The 14,817-nt window shown below is 41.5% G+C and overlaps 1 protein-coding gene across 7 annotated transcripts in view; it reads right to left on the minus strand.

Annotated features, from left to right (window-relative positions):
• Positions 1–14,817, minus strand: part of LOC147098590 (adenosine kinase-like) — a 256,526-nt gene that overhangs the window by 43,500 nt on the left and 198,209 nt on the right. For all 7 annotated transcript variants that reach the window (XR_015074198.1, XM_085970459.1, XM_085970460.1 and 4 more), the window contains 2 exons: positions 13,917–13,952; positions 11,453–11,567 (listed from right to left, as the gene is read on the minus strand). Coding sequence is in view for 6 of the 7 variants with exons in the window: in XM_085970459.1 (XP_085826585.1) it covers positions 11,453–11,567; positions 13,917–13,952 (151 nt within the window). In the remaining variant the exon portion in view is untranslated. The remainder of the gene's footprint in view (positions 1–11,452; positions 11,568–13,916; positions 13,953–14,817) is intronic.

The raw sequence follows: 14,817 nt of genomic DNA on the forward strand, positions 1-14,817 counted from the left end.
AATTTACTGCTAATGTAAAGGATAAAGCAATTTAATTCCTTATGGCATTTGGAAGTTTCCAAAATACTTGGAATAATATTTAAAATACCATGCATGCTTTTTGGTGCATATGAAAGTTGGGAAATTTAGAGTTTAAACGAGGAAATTAATTTACACAATTGATTTATCAGGTTCAAAATGTTTCAGTGAAGAACAGAAAATATAAAGCATCATAATTGTTGTGGTGGTCAGATGACTCGAAAAATCAATTAATTCAGAGGAAGAGTTTGTGATGTGTAGAAGAGTGTACCTGAGGAACAGTGATGGTGCGGGTAAAGTAGTGGCAACTGGACATGCATTGCAAAATTACACAGGCTGATCTGGGTGAAGCCAGCTGCTTTGCGACTTAGTCCATTAAGTGCAATACAGAATGAATATATCCTGGGATGTCCACATACATTGAATACAGTTACCGTTATCATTTTGTGAGGAGGGTCACAGATTTCATCCAATGGCAGATAACTAGAATTTAATTATTGTTTATTAACTGGTATGTAGTCTAGATGTGGCCTGTCCGCATGCCCGATACGAGACTGCCAAAACAAGCGCTCTACTCAGAGCTCCGGCACGGCAAGAGAGCCCCAGGTGGGCAGAGGAAACGCTTCAAGGACACCCTCAAAGCCTCCTTGAAAAAGTGTAACATCCCCACCGACACCTGGGAATCCCTGGCCCAAGACCGCACAAAGTGGAGAAGCATCCGGGAAGGCACCGAACACCTCGAGTCTCTTCGCCGGGAGCAAGCGGAAGCCAAGCGCAAACAGTGCAAGGAGTGCACGTCAACCCAAGCACCCCACCCACCCGCCCCTTCAACCACCGTCTGCCCCACCTGTGACAGAGACTGTAGGTCCCGCATTGGACTCATCAGTCACCTGAGAACTCATTTTTAACATGGAAGCAAGTCATCCTCGGTTCCGAGGAACTGCCTAAGAAGAAGAAGTCTAGATCAAAGTTATAGATGGGTATATGTTTATCTAATTAAAAACAAAACAAACCAGTGTGTTAACTGCTGCTCGTATAAGCCTCTCTTATATTCTTTATGAGGATCTGGTCCAGGTAGGTTTAAAAAGTTTCCAGGAGATCCAATACTAAAGTTGTAGTGTAAAAGCACCCTAAGATTTTATAGTGCATGTGTCCCAATATACTATAGTGGAGATCTAGCGATGTAGCAGTGCAAAGGGAGTAGTGGGAGCTAGGATTCTGATTCGGGAGGGAAAAGAACACAATAGGAGCCAGGGATATGACTTGGGAGTATACGAAAAGCAGCAAAAGTGAAGATGAAACCTGGGAGCCTATTTATTTATCTGTTAGAAGATCAGTCCGAGCCATGCAGTAGGTACACAATGATCAGAGCCCGAACCCATAAATTCCTACACAGTTGAAGAAGCATATCAAGAAATGTACACATCCTGTTGCACTCTCTGCACTACAGAGTCTGGTTGCATCCTCTCCAGAATTCATAGAACAGGGAGAACTTCAATTTGTGAAGTTTGCATGGGGTTTGGTGTTGGGTGTATGTGAGGCATTTTATTGCAATTCACGATTGTTTCCAAACTTTCCTCCATTTGCTTTTGGTATTCCCTACACCCTCAAGTTCCTCAAGGGCTCCTATCGAGGTTGTTGCTATGGGGTTTAATGTGCACGTTAGAGGTATGTTTATGCTCTTTGGGCTTGAGGGTATGTACCTCTTCAGGAGAGGTGAGCAAATAAAGGGGGAATGGCTCTCACTGCAATTAGTCTGTTAGTTGCTGGAAGGGTAAGAATTTCCCTTTGTGGAGAAGGGGCCCATCCCGGTGATGTTCTTATCATGCCAGGATCTGAATCCAACTGTGGCACAAACAATATAGTACTGAAGATGTTGTGTGAGCACATTAATGCAACTTATATTATATGCAATTTTCAGTTGTATAATATAAATGAATTTAGCCAATAAAAGCAATTCTACCAACATGATAATCATATCAAACGTTTCTATATAGCAACTAAATGATTTATTTGAAAACAGGGTGTTACCAGTCCCAAATAGATTTCTACATTATAGTTTATTTCTTCATCTACAGCATATCAAGTCTATTTCCTCATTTAGCCACACAACATCAAATTAATACAGTACGTATTTAGGTGGATTTTAGCCCTCAAATTAGAATATTTCAAATGAATTGCGGTGATAACATATTTGATAGTCATCCCTTGCTCTATAAATGTCGTCTTCTTCTCTTCTTCTTAGGCAGTCCCTCGGAACCGACGATGACTTGCTTCCACATTAAAAATGAGTTCTCAGGTGACTGATGAGTCCAATGGGGGACCTACAGTCTCCGTCACAGGTGGGGCAGACGGTGGTTGAAGGGGCAGGTGGGTGGGGTGCTTCGGTTGACGTGCGCTCCTTCCGCTGTTTGCGCTTGGCTTCCGCTTGCTCCCGGCGAAGAGACTCGGGGTGTTCGGTGCCTTCCCGGATGATTCTCCTCCACTTTGTACGGTCTTGGGCCAGGGATTCCCAGGTGTCGGTGGGGATGTTGCACTTTTTCAAGGAGGCTTTGAGGGTGTCCTTGAAGCGTTTCCTCTGCCCACCTGGGGCTCTCTTGCCGTGTCGGAGCTCCGAGTATAGAGCGCTTGTTTTGGGAGTCTCGTATCGGGCAGGCGGACGATGTGACCCGTCCATCGGAGCTGATCGAGCATGGTCAAAGCTTCGACGCTGGGGATGTTGGCCTGAGCGAGAACACCGACGTTGGTGCGCCTATCCTGCCAATGGATTTGTAGGATCTTGCGGAGGCAGCATTTGTGGTACCTCTCCAGTGCTTTGAGGTGCCTGCTGTACATGGTCCATGTCTCTGAGGCATACAGGAGGGCGGCTATTACTACTGTTCTGTAGACCATGAGCTTGGTGTCCGGTTTGAGGTCCTGGTCTTCAAACACTCTCTTCCTCAGGCGACCGAAGGCTGCACTGGCACACTGAAGGCGGTGTTGGACTTCGTCATCGACGTCTGCCCGTGTTGACAGTAGGCTCCCGAGGTATGGAAAGTGGTCCACGTTGTCCAAGGCCTTGTCATGGATTTTGATAATCGGGGGCAGTACTGTGTGGCGGGGGCAGGTTGGTAGAGGGCCTTTGTCTTACAGGTGTTTAGTGTAAGGCCCAAGCTCTCGTACGCTTCGGTGAAGATGTTGACGATGGTTTGGAGTTCGACCTCCGAGTGAGCGCAGACGCATGTGTCGTCTGCATACTGTAATTCGACAACAGAGGATGGGACGACCTTGGATCTGGACTGGAGGCGACGGAGGTTGAACAGTTTCCCGTTTGTTCTGTAAATTAGCTGCACTCCAGCGGGGAGCTTACTGAGGGTGAGATGGAGCATTGCCGCTAGGAAGATCGAGAAAACCATTGGTGCGATGACACAGCCTTGCTTGACCCCGGTCCGTACATGAACTGGGTCTGTGGTGGAACCGTTGGTCAGGATCACGGCTTGCATGTCATTGTGAAGCAGCTGGAGGATGGTGACAAACTTTTGAGGGCAGCCGAATTTGAGGAGGACACTCCATAATCCCTCACGGTTGACAGTGTCAAAGACCTTTGTGAGGTCAAAGGCGGCCATGTACAGCGGTTGGCGCTGTTCCCTGCATTTCTCTTGTAATTGGCGCACGGTGAAGATCATGTCCATTGTGCCCCTTAGTGGGCGGAATCTGCACTGCGACTCTGGGAGGAGCTCTTCAGCCACTATAGATTCCCGATAAATGAAGCCACAACTGACTAATCCATTCCCATTAGCCATTTAAATAATGAAGAATTTTTTCACTTACAAAATGGACTTTTGAAATAAAACATCTGCCAGGAATTACAAACCTTTAATGTACTGAATCAGAAAATGTTTTTAGTTCAGTGTCCTCAGAATTAAAAGTTGTATGAAGATCAGGTTAGATTTTGACTGTTGCTAAGGTTTTCAAGCAAAACCGCACTAGTTTTTTTATATAAGCACACAGCTCTCTCCAAAGGTAAAGACCAACATCACAATGAGGAAAAACCTGAAATATTGAAACAATTCTAATAGTTTCAAAGTATGTACCCAACCTAAAAACCATTAGTAGGCGACCTTTCTACTACAAGACAGAACTACATCATCAAAACAAAAGTTAAGGAAAATTAACTTCTCTCTTATGTAAACTACCTTTCAGTCAGTTGGAGAAGTGCTGTACCAGAATTGCAGCAGTAAGACAATGGACTTTTTAAAAAATGTAATAGGAATAAAATCTCAACTGTTCACATATTAATTGCGCTCTCTCTAAAGATATTACTATTGTGAGCAATGTTATTACATATTTTTAAAAATTGTCTTCAGGTAATTTGTTTCGATTTAACAGTGTGCAATCTCTATGAAATTGCATATCTCCTCAATACACTTCAAACAGAATACCAGAGAAAAATCATCATAGAAAATCATCAAAAGCCATTACTGCTAGTAAGTATACAAAGCAACTTCCTATTCAGCTAAATATGGGAAGCTGGGATTCAGAAAAATGCTTAAATCTTGTAACATTTCAAACAAATATTGGCAAAACTTAAAAATTCCTGTAAAGACCAATTCTGTCTATAATAGAGGAAAAAAAGTCTTCCTTTTGAGCAATCAGGTGACTGTTCCAATTTGAGTGTTGTGATTGATCTACAGGAACAAGCCTAAAATATCTCAGCTGACATTGGTCTGTGGTAATTACTGCTCATTGGTCCCTGGTGGTGATAGTTTATGGAGCAATCACTAGTTTACGGAGTAACCACCGCTCCTTATCGTGAGCACGGCAGTTGGCCCTGGACAAAATGGGACGAAAATTCTCCTTTCACTTGGTGCATGATAACCACTGAGAACAGGACAGGACCCAGCACAGAGCTCTGGGAAACTGCACATCAAGACTTCAATATGAACCGTTCCTGTTAATATGCACTTTCTGTTTACGCAGTTTCCGTCAACTTCTGATCTTGAGGCATCAGAACTTTTAGGACCGAAGGCAACTATCTGGCCTATTGTAACTATGTCAATGCTACCTCTCCAACTAGAGTTGTCTACTTGAATTCTATTTCCTTTGTATCTTCCTTTTCAAATACGTATCCACTACCCTTTAAAACGATGCTACAGGTAAAGCTCCCATGTTCTAATTACACGCTGGAAAAAAAATCTTCCAACTTCCTCCCTTGCTGGGCATCAATTGCACTATTATTAATTTTGCAAATGATATAAACAATGTGTGAATGATTTGGTAATATGGTGGAATGCAAGATGATTTTGATAAGTTGTGAACAGGCTCAGAATGGCACGTGTGTTTTAATGTGCAGAAATGGTATATTATGCACATGGATCAGGCAACTGAAGGACATCCATGGATGGAGTCCCATTAAAAACCTGAGGGTAGTTACTGACCATTCACAAAGTTCAAATAGGGTTCCTGGAAGTATGGCTAGGCTGAAGTACAAAATTAAGAGCAGGTGCTCGGGTTTCATAAGGCTGGTACATCCGCACTTGCAGTATTGTGTCCAATTTTGGTCCCCAGATCTGGTGATGGTTAAGAGGTGCAGAAAAGGGCAACTAGAATGATACCTAAACTTAGATCTCTTGGTTACAAGGATAGGCTTAGAGTATTGTGACTATTCACTCTGGAGAAATGTAGATTCAAGGGGATACAAATTATATTTTTTTAAATTATGACAAGGATTGGATGTAGATTACTATAAGATGTTCAAAATGAATAGTTTCAACATAAATGAACTAGAGGACAATGCACGGGCAGAGAGTCAGGTAACATTTCAGGAGGTATTTCTTTTCACAGATAGTTCTCATCATCTGTAACAGCTTACTGGTGGATGTGGCCAGTACATGATAGTCCTTCAAGAAAGAACGTGACAAGTTCCTGAGGAAGGATGGTATTGGGGGGTGGTGTGTGTGGGTTAGTTACATTCAGGTAGTTATGTGTTATGGCAACCAATATCTCCTGCTCAATTGTCTTGTAGAATTAGGGAGGAATTTCCCAGATCTTCCCCGAAAGTGGCCAATGATCAGATTCTCTGAAGTTACATTACCAGCAGTGGGGGAGAGCGGTGGATGAGGTTGCACCATCTAGTGGATAGGGTGAGCATTAACAAACCAGGTGATCTGTTCTCACCCTTGTTTTCCATATGTGCAGATTGTTCTACCTTTTAATTTGACCTAATAATCCATCTGGGACTGCTTGTTTAGCTTACACTTGGGGATACATTCTCCTTGCATAGTCAACATTGCAATTTTTCCTGAACCAAATCTTTAAGCAATATTCATCTCAATTTCTTTAGCTCATCCCACATTCCTTTGGCGTGTGTATTTAAAAAAAATGCTTTTTTTCCTGCTCCTGAAATGGTGCTGATTGCCAGATAATATTGGGTTTAGTCATACTGTGGTCATTGATCCAGAGAGGTTTCATTACTTTTATTTGTATGGATGGTAACCTGTTCACCAGCAAGAAGAACCAGATCTAAATGTCGTCCAATCCCACCAGGATGGCCGGAGGGTCCTCCGCTTCTTCCTTGAACGGAGGCCCAACCAGTCCCCATCCACCACCACCCTCCTCCGCCTGGCTGAACTTGTTCTCACATTGAACAACTTCTCCTCTGACTCCACTCACTTCCTCCAAATAAAAGGTATTGCTACGGGAGCCCGTATGGGCCTCGCTATGCCTGCCTTTTCGTGGAATATGTGGAACATTCCATCCTTCACATGGTCCATCTCCGACTCTTCCCTTCCTCGACAGCTCTAACTCCATGTCTGGTGACAGGCTATCGACCAATATCCACTATAAGCCCACCGACTCCCACAGCTACCTTGACTACACTTCCTTCCACCCATCCCGCTTCCTGTAAGGACTCTAATTTTTTTGGGGGGGTGCGCAGCCTCTTTAACCGGCTGTACGGCCCATTCAAATTTCCGTGCATGTGTGGTTTTTCCATTTAAAAACCGGTGAGCCGGCCTATGCGGGACCTTCAGACCGCAGTTTAACGGGAACATTGCTCAGGTCCCCTCCCTCACCTTTTTTTCCAGTACACTGATGACTGCATTGGTGCAGCTTCCTGCTCTAGCCCCAAACTGGAAAATGTCATCAACTTTGCTTCCAATTTCCACTCTTCCCTTGCCTTCACACGGTCCATCTCCGACTCTTCCCTTCCCTTTTTCGACATCTCTATCTCCATTTCTGGTGACAGGCTATCGACCAATATCCACGATAAGCCCATTGACTCCCACAGCTACCTTGACTGCACTTCCTTCCACCTATCCCGCTTCCTGTAAGGACTCTTCCATTCTCCGTCGCATCTGTTCTGACAATGCCAACTTCAATTCTAGTGCTTCCGATATGTCTTTCTTTTTGCTCAACCGATTCCGCTCCGCCGTGGTTGACACGGCCCTCGACTGTGTCCATCCTATTTCCTGCACTTCTGCTCTCACCCCTTCCCCTCCCTCCAAGAACCACAATAGGGTTCCCCTTGTCCTCACCTTCCACCCCACCAGCCTTCACATTCAATGGATCATTCTCCGCCATTTCCTCTACCTCCAGCGTGATGCTACCACCAAACACATCTTATCCTCCCCTTCTTCCCTTTCAGCATTCCGAATGGATCGTTCCCTCCGCGACACCCTGGTCCACTCTTCAATCACCCCCAACACCCCTTCCGTGCAAGCGCAGGAGATGCAACACCTGCCCTTTTACCTCCTCCCTTCCCACCGTCCAGGGCCCCAAACACTCCTTCCAGGTGAAACAGCGATTTACTTGTACTTCTTTCAGTTTAGTATACTGTATTCACTGCTCACGATGCTGTCTCCTCTACATTGGGGAGACCAAACGCAGATTGTGTGACCGCTTTCTGGAGCACCTCTGTTCAGTCTGCAAGCGTGACCCCGAGCTTCCGGTCGCCTGTCATTTTAATTCTCTGCCCCACTCCCACCTCTCTGTCCTCGGACTCCTACACTGTTCCAATGAAGCTCAACCTAAGTTTGAGGAACAGCACCTCATCTTTCGGTTAGACACTTTGCAGCCGTCCGGACTCAACATTGAGTTCAACAATTTCAGATCATAACCACTGCCCCCATTTCATTCAGACAGCAGCTGTTAGCAATGATTCTGCTATTCACATTTACTTCTCCTCTAGACCCATCTTTTGTTTCTTTACTTGTCCCATTACCATCCCCTTTTGCCTTGCACCATCCTCCCTTTTGTCATTTGCTCTCTCCTGCCTCCCACCCTATCACAGACCTCCCCCTTTCCCTGCCTCACTTAAAACCTGTTGAATCTCTAATAACTTTTTTCAGTTCTGATGAAAGGTCATTGACCTGAAAGATGAACTTTGTTTCTCTCCACAGATGCTGTCTGACCGGTTGAGTATTTCCAGCAATTTCTGCTTTTATTCCTAATCTAAATGTGTTACCCCAGCCCATTTCCCAGCATTTTTCAGCTATCAGGGTTGAAATCATGCAGTGCAACATTAATTAAAACCCATCAACACTTGATAATTTGTTATTTTAATGAAATTGGTTAAAATAAACATTGCTGAAGACAGCAGAATTAGTTTTTTTTCCAAATGTATTACTGCATTCGTTACTAGAATCACAGCACAATTTCAATTGTATTGGGTGAAAATGCAATCTTGCAGCACATTCAGCAGCCCCGATTCTGAAGCCTCGCTTCCTTTAAAGAATTCTCAGTTTATATTTTGCTGATTTGAAGTCACTCATTATGTCAACATTATGGTTTCTGCACATCCTATTTAATCTCATCATCTAGGTTATCATCCTCATCTCGCTCAGGGGGACTGGGGCAGTTTTCTATTGCTAATCCTGTCGTCCACTTGCTTGTTAACTCAAATCAAACCATTTAATTTTGTGCCTTCCTCGGGAATATCAACTTGCCTTCTTTAATGTCCAAATTCTCCCAGCTTCTTTCTAATTTTTTCTATCCTCTGAAATATCATATCCTTTGCATATCAAATTCATTCCCTTCTTCTAGGGCAAGCTATGCTTCTGTGATTCCTACCTCGTAACTTCCTTCTCAAACATTTTCTTCCAATATGGCTTCAATACCCTTAGGGGAAAACTAGCCAGCATTCCTGCTTTTGATCCAACAACGCCTGCTGGAAGTGCACACTTTAGGTGAGGATGTGATTTGGCTTTGCTTTCATTCCAGTGCAGTTGAATAGCCTGTCAGTGCTCACTGTTAAGGCTCACGCATGAATAATCAACACTTGGGCAAGGTACCAAATGACAAATGATACCTGTGAAACTATATCCCAAACAAGAGGTCAGTGCCTTCAGGAGAATTATTGTAATATCTGGCAAATGGCAACTTTGATCCATTGACATTTAATGTAATTTTAATACAGTATTTGTCACCTACATTTCCATTTAAATTTTAACATTAAAATATTATTACAATCCTGTACACACTCTTAATGTCCACAGTTATACATCATCATCATGCATTTTGTGTATACTTTTGAAGAGGAAGGTGGAAGTCAATCGTCTAAGCACTGTTGCTTTTAATAAAAATAACAGACAGAAAACAGTAATTTGAATGTTTTCTGAACTCGTACATTTTTTTCCTGCAATTTTACCCTTCCCAACCTGAAAATACTGACTCCCCTTACTGGCGTATGGGTATGGTTATACAGGTAAGCGGTTTGCTCAAGTACCCACTATTAACATGTGAGCCCTGATAGCAAGTGCTGTCAGGCTATTTTGACTGTGGAAGACATAATACTGTACCCTGCTATGTCCTCACCCAAAGTCCAAACACATGCACTTCAAGTACCACTGGATGGTGATTGGGAGCAGGAATAATGGACAAGCTTCCCTTTCTTACTCCAGGGGTGCTGTGTGAATTTTAATGTCCTCACTATTTCTCTAGCACAGAAAGAGTGTTGCCACTTGAGGGGAAGAGCAAAACTAGAGACCATCAATATAAGATCGTCACCAAGAAATCAAATCGGGAATTCAGTAGAACCTTCTTTGCACAGAGAGTGGTGAGAATGTGGAACTCGCTACCACAGGGAGTAGTTGAGGCGACTAGTACAGATGCATTTAAGGGGGGCTAGATAAGCATATGAGGGAGAAGGGAATAGAGGGTTATGCTGATGAGTTAAATGAGGAAGGATGGGAGGAGGCTCGAGTGGAGCATAAATGCTGGCATGGACTGGTTGGGCCGAATGGCCTGTTTCTGTGCTGTATAGTTTATATGTGATAGTTAATTCAACACAGCCTGCGATCGAAGCTGGACCATACTGGTTTGTATGGCTCAGGGATAGTATTTTAAGTCATCACAGTGAAAAATATTGATTGTTGAATATATTTTACTACTATGAATTATTGTTAAAAAGTTAATAGAACAAAATGTAGTTAATCAGGCAACCTATTTCAATGTAGAAGGGAAAAAAAATAATTATACGTATATTCAGTGGCTGTCAAGTAGACCAACAAAATCGCTATATCTGCTGGAAAATAACTTTTGCTGCCCTGACTTCCATCAAATATCCAACACTTGTGCTCGTTTTGGATGAATCTTTATTACCGTAACATATCACACACCAACCATTTCAAAATTATGTTACTGCACTTCAGCAAAAAGGCACAACTAGCACATTGTTGAGGTTTAATAGCTTGGGGTTGTTAAGCCGCACAACAAATGGAGGTCTATAGCTTCATACTCATGGCTGTAAAAATCCTGCAACTTTACCAGTGATCATTTATTAGCCATCCACACTGTAAGGTTCAGAGCACAATGAGCCTAATTAGTGGTTTAATAAGTGTGTTAGTTATGCCCTGTGTGGTTCTGTGGTGTCACTGGATGCTAAATTAAAGACAACTCTCTTCTTCTTGTGTTCATTAAACGGTTTAATGCCAGCAGGCAAGGAAGTCTGAACTAAAATGTAAAAAAAATAACTAATAAATTGGCATCTCTTTTGAGATTTGCCCTATGGGCCAAGCATTTTTATGTCCTTAATCATTATTAAATGACTTAACATGACACTTCGAGCCAAGAGAATGATTGCACCCCTATGCACGTATGAATTACAGACAAAATGAAGGATCATGCGGTATTAGAAAGGTGCCTTTGGGAAAAGAAAATCTCTAATTCCATTTTATTATTGACATCCATTTTGCTGCTGTGAATTAAAAAAAAAAATTGAAGCAATAGTGTTCCATTTCTATTCAAAAACAAAGCTTCTCCTGAGGCACTACAATTCTTTAAACATTAATCATTTCTGTTTTTTTACTTTGTGTTTGACACTGCCACATTCCTGCTTCTCTCCACTTCACATTTAGTATTCTTGTAACTGGAGGTTAACCCAAAAATGTAACTTCTTGCTCTGGAACAACGAATGAAAGTGGATGAAGGAAGTATTATTCACCACCATCAAGCTTACCTGTGGCCACAATGGTGTCTTCTTTGCCTTGGGTGAACACTATAATACGTTGTCGCTTTTCATTCACCTTTGGCAAACCCTGTGCTTTCTTGGCAATTTCTTTAATATCTTCTGTCTGTTGGCAGCAAAGCGAATAGGGTCATGGAATCATTTTATTTAAATACATTTGGACTAATTTAGGAACTTAATCCAGTCATTGTACAATATAATGGTTAGTATAAGTACTGCAACTATGGGTTATACAGATGGTGTACATTAATGTGGTAACTCTTTAATAGACTAATGAGAATGCACAGTTTGTTTACATACAATTTAATATTACATGAATTAATAGCTAACATTTCACTACTAGCATTTTTTTTTTTAAGTCAATTGTCTTGCTTGGAGAATTTAGTGAATACTATTTTAACATCACCAAGATGCCAGAGCCACTTGTAAAATGACAGGTTGCCCAATTATCCATCTACCATGGATCATTTGCTATATATTTAAAATATTTCTCTGCTCTCCTCTTCCATCTTCAAGCATCCTTTTTCAGAAGATACTGTCTAAAAATGAGAACCACTGGCCCTAAACCACCAATATCTTCTTGGCCACAGCCCATACCACTGTGTATCAAAAAAAACCAGGAGACATGCTTTCTTCAGGCAGGATCATTCACTCAGACATGTTTTTTTCTCCTACCAGAAGGAAGTACTCTCAGTCCACAAAGTCTCCTCAATGTGGATGCCAAATTCAAATAATAATTGAGGGAAGATTCAAACTTGGGGCCCAATGATTGATACACTGGCAGAATTTTAAATATTTACAGTTGCTAAAATGGCCAAAACTGAAATTGTAAAGATTTGCTATTGAGGAATGCAACCTCTGTTAAAATATCTGCATTTAATCGTTTATTCTATCGTCCTTGCTGTTTTGAGCAGTAGTGCAAAAAAACTGCGCAAGTAACAAATGTGATGCATGAAATCACTAATACTACCAAACAATTTCAGTCATAATTTCTTTTACTGCGACCTTGAATTAGAGTTATGTGCTTATATATAATTTTATGAGCTAATTTGCAGCAGACAAGCATCATAGTTATCTGACATTATAAGACAAGTGTCCTCTGGTCCATTTCCCCTTGAAGTTAATCATTCCAGGCAATTCGTTTCTAACACTAAATTAACAACAAAACTTGCACTTTTGCATGAATTGTATTTAGTTGCAAGCCTACGGATTTAAATAATACACATCAGGGAGCAAGAAAGAGTTGGCAGTTTAAGTCTCATGCTCTCAAGCATAACCCCAAATGTTTCAACCCCTGTGTACATATGGCAATCGTAAAAATGTGCAAAACACACTACTCCTTCACTGTAACATTCAGTAACGCAACACACATTGGAAAGAGAAACCACATAAACACGCTTTTCTTTATGTATGATTCCCAAAGGCAGCCTTACAGAGCAAGACCATTGTATAATAAAGTTATAAAAAAAATTCCCAGACACACATGTTCATAATTAGGGTAACATACATCAGAATGTAAGTGGCATTTTATTTAAAATGAGATCTAGCACATAAACAATGTGACTTCAGTTTAAAAAAAAATGAAAATATGATAGTTGAATACACTTCAGACGTGATATTTTTAGGACAGCACTTTCATATTACAAACCAAAAATCAGTGCCCGTCTGTGATCCAGTTCCGTTAACGGGATATTTCTGCAGTTATGGTATACTGTTAAATTATTTCCAGTCCTTTTCTCAATCAAGAGAAATAGCAATCTATCACAGGGTCACTAATAATTTTATTGCTCATCTTACATTCAGCCCCAAGCTAATCAAATTCATTGCTGCATTTGTTTTGTTACCCGTGGTTGAATGTACCAATGATCAGGGCATTATGCAGGCTAATGCTCAAAATAAGCATCACCCATAATTCACACTACTGAATGATTTCATCCTAAATAACCATCAAAAAGGCATCTGTCTCACTTTACAGCATTATGCCTTGAAAATTCTTTTGTGTATTCTTAGAGAACACTCACAGCCTTTCAGGCTTCTATCAAGTCGCAAGTGAGTCATTAGTATTAAATTTCTTCCGCTGTAGTCTGCAAATTGCTCTGCCTGCAAAAGAACCTTCACACAATAAAATTAAGTGGAAGACGTTGCTATTTAATAGTTGAAATGACAGACACCTTATCTGCAAAGGAAGCCTTAACCAGTGCCCAACCTCTTAACTTCCCAAGAGCCTTTTCAAAATTCAATGAATAACATCTGTAAGAGATGTTGGGTGCAGGCCCAGCACAGTGCGTCATACATCATGCTGGCAGAACAAAGAAACCAGGATGACTGCCAGGTAACCATAGTAACAACTGCAAGGACTGGAGAGTATAATAGCACATCAATCACTGTCCAAAGAACTTCATTATCAGCAAAATCCTTTAGGATCTGTTTAGTGTGCAATTGAGGGTCAACTCACCTCAAAGCCTTGCTCTCTAGCGAAAGTGGCAGCCTCCTGCAAAAGAAATGAGCAGTTAATTATAAAGTGCTATCGAGACTGGTGAAAATAACACTACAATCTAGGTATACTGAGGCACTGTTTACTGAAGCCAATTAATTTAACAAGTGCTCCACTACTCAGACAGTAAAGGTTTGGTTCTCTTGCTTTAAATATTCAATTTCTTCACAAAAACGGTTTAAAAAGTAGTAAAATACTGGATTACATTATGAAAACAGAACATGATTTTTTTCCAAAAAGCACAGTTCCCTCAGGCCACACTGACTGGTATATAAGCTTGACCAGGTTAGCATACGTCAATGTTTACACAAAGACTCAATTGGGTATAATGTTGAAGCCATGATTGAGGTTAGCTGTTCTGACAACTAATTCCCAACACAATCCCTTTTTGTAATTCCTGTGTTTTGGTGTCTGTGGAATACTGTGAAACAAGGATCAGGGCTTTTGCTCTTGAAATAAGAGAAAAATACTACTGTGAAGTACCACTACAAAATCTAAAACTCAATTCAATCAAAAAAGCAACCTGAAGTTCTGTCTGAAATATTTAGAAGATTTAAATAATGTGGCTACACATCAGGGAGTAGAACGATGTGGATGTAAGGTAGGAAGAGGATGCAATGGTCTGTGTGGTTTGTGAACAAGAACCTAAATGAAGGAGCGAGCAAGATAGACTGAATGGCCATTTCATTGTCCTCTCATTCAATCTATCAAGTTGAAATAATCTGATCAAACAAAAACTGGGCCTTTAGTAAAAGTGCATTTGCTTTTAATAAATGGGAACATGTCTTGTAGCTTCCCCTATGGTTCAGATGAGTTAGCTGATTTAGATGGGACAGTGGTACTGGCAGTGACCTTGAGTTAA

This window comes from Somniosus microcephalus, chromosome 29 (assembly GCF_052327205.1).
Source record: "Somniosus microcephalus isolate GS21.2 chromosome 29, FLI_Smic_1.0, whole genome shotgun sequence".
Lineage (NCBI taxonomy): Eukaryota > Metazoa > Chordata > Chondrichthyes > Squaliformes > Somniosidae > Somniosus > Somniosus microcephalus.